We start from the raw sequence: 2,510 nt of genomic DNA on the forward strand, positions 1-2,510 counted from the left end.
GCAGACAGCAGCAGCAGTATCAGCAGTTCTGTGTGGGTGCGTGTACCACTACTGATTGTGGTTACACTGGCCTGTAGTCTTGTGTGCTGATTGTAATGGTGGTGTGGTGTGACTCAGGTCATCCTTTGTTTTCTTTTTTCTTTTTTGCATCCACACTACAGTCTAACTCATCTTTCACCTGTTGGGATCTTCTTCTTTTTTTGTTTCTTAATGTTAATGTGTGTTGTGTTTTTACTCTTTCATTATACTATAAATATTATTATTGCTGCTACTCCATTGTGTGTTCTTGGACTCTCTGTGTGCTTGCACTGTGATGATGATGAACTGTTTTTTTTGTAGTGGGAAAAAAGAAATAATAATAACAGATACATATTTATATTCATAATTGCGTTTATATACACACATAGACTTACACCCTTAGTTGGTGTATATTTCTGTGTTTACTGGGTAAATTGGGCTAATGTTTAATATCTGTATTTTTGCTTGATGAGTTTGCTGGATCGTTGTGGGTTCTCTCCTGCATTTTTGTGATGATATGCTTTGTTCAGTTAGACAAAAAATAATTATGATTCATTTATATTTTTGGTTGCATTTTAACTCAAGCATAGCCGTGGGTTTCTGCATTATGTGTTTGATGATACCTTCGTTTCTGTTATTATTTTGTTTTTGTTTCTTTTTTCTTCGCTATCCTTGGGCAGTGTGTGAGTTGTCTCTTTATAGATTTTCCTCATTGTCTCTTGTTGCATGCTTTTTCTTTTGTTTTTTGTTTTTCTTGTTTTTCTTCTTTTGTTTACATGTATTCTTTTTTTGCCGTTGTATCATCGTTTTCACTTATTTTCTGTTTTTCTTTTATTCTTGGTGCTTGGTTGAGATAACGAAAACAGGAGAATTTGTATTTTCTATGTTGATGCGACCTCTGTTGTATCTTGTGGCTCTCCTTCTCAGTCTTCACTGCGTGTTTGTGGTGGTGGCTGGTGAAACTGCAAAGGCTGCAGATGCTCTTCCTCCTGGTCAAGAACCACGACAAGCACAAGGTGCTGATGATAGTGGTCCTTGTCCTCAAGGTACTACTGACACTACGTGTAATACTGCCCGTGTTGAAACTCAACCTTCTTCTGCTGAGTGTGAGAAATCTCCTGATGAGAAAGATTGCCCTCCCAAGGATCCTACGACTGAAAAGAATTGTGGTGAAGAATCTGGTGATAGTTGTGCACCTAACACACAGAACCAGACTCTAACTAGAGGACAGACTGCTTCTCCGGCTGCTGGTTCTGGTTCTGGTTCTGGGGGCGGTAATGCTGGTGGTGGTTCTCTTGTTTCTGGTTCTTCTGAACCTAATCCTACTGTTGCTGCTCCTGCACCTCCTGCTGTTGATGAGAGTGTTAGGTCGCCTGGACGTGAAAGTGAAAATGAAAACCGAGAAAGCACCACACCAAGTGGAATTACGGCAACACAACCGGACGGTGACGCAACACAAACGCCTTCAAACACTTCAGACAACGAGAGTACGGGTGATTCTGAAAATACAAACACTGTGAGTGGCACTACATCTGAAGGGGGTGAATCAACAAGTAACCAAACTGAAGAAGTGGAAGGTAACACAGATACAACAACCACTACTACCACCACCACAACTACAACTACAACAACACTTCCTCCTGAACTCACAAACAACAAGAAGGGTGATGCAGACAGCAGCAGCAGTATGAGCAGTTCTGTGTGGGTGCGTGTACCACTACTGATTGTGGTTACACTGGCCTGTATTCTTGTGGGCTGATTGTAATGGTGGTGTGGTGTGACTCAGGTCATCCTTTGTTTTTCTTTTTTTTTGCATACATCCACACTACAGTCTAACTAATCTTCCACCTGTTGGGATTATCCTTCTTGTTTCTTAATGTTAATGTGTTTTGTGTGTGTTTTTGCTCTCTATGTGTTTATCCTATAATTATTATTATTGCTACTCCATTGTGTGTGTGTGTGTTCTTGGAGACTCTCTGTGTGTGCACCTGGGCTTGCACTGTAATAATGATGATGATGAACTGCTTTTTACAGTGGGGAAAGGAAATAATAATAACAGATGAATTTATATTTATAATTGTTTATATATACACATATATATAGAGTTATACCCATAGTTGGTGTATATTTCTGTGTTTATTGGGAAAATTGGCTAATGTTTAATATCTTTTTCTTCGCTTGATGATTTTGCTGGGCGGTTCAGCCTTTTTTGAGATATTTGTGAGTGTGGGCTTTTTGTTTTTACTTTTACTCTTACTGAGGTTATTGCGCTGTATTGTATTCTTTAACTGTTAGGTTTTTTACTTTTCACGATGTGAGTTTCCATAGTGTTAATTGATTTGTGTGTCCTAACATGTTTGATACTTCATTTTTTTTTTTTTTTGTTTTTTGATTGTTTTTCTTTCTAGATCAGTGTTTTTACGTGAAACAAACCCTTGTCTCTCTCATGATGATGATGATGGGCCGTGTGATGTGTGTGTTGGCCGTTGTGC

At 38.9% G+C, this 2,510-nt stretch overlaps 1 protein-coding gene across 1 annotated transcript; it reads left to right on the plus strand.

The window, feature by feature from the left end:
* Positions 1-901: 901 nt before the first annotated feature.
* TM35_001061030 (uncharacterized protein) lies at positions 902-1,777 on the plus strand (the record flags this gene model as incomplete). Its single annotated transcript, XM_029031661.1, has 1 exon — positions 902-1,777. One exon carries the CDS (start codon positions 902-904, stop codon positions 1,775-1,777), a length of 876 nt encoding a protein of 291 aa, XP_028877042.1.
* Positions 1,778-2,510: the final 733 nt, after the last annotated feature.

Source organism: Trypanosoma theileri (genome assembly GCF_002087225.1).
Source record: "Trypanosoma theileri isolate Edinburgh chromosome Unknown TM35_Tth_106_V1, whole genome shotgun sequence".
In the NCBI taxonomy this organism is placed as follows: domain Eukaryota; phylum Euglenozoa; class Kinetoplastea; order Trypanosomatida; family Trypanosomatidae; genus Trypanosoma; species Trypanosoma theileri.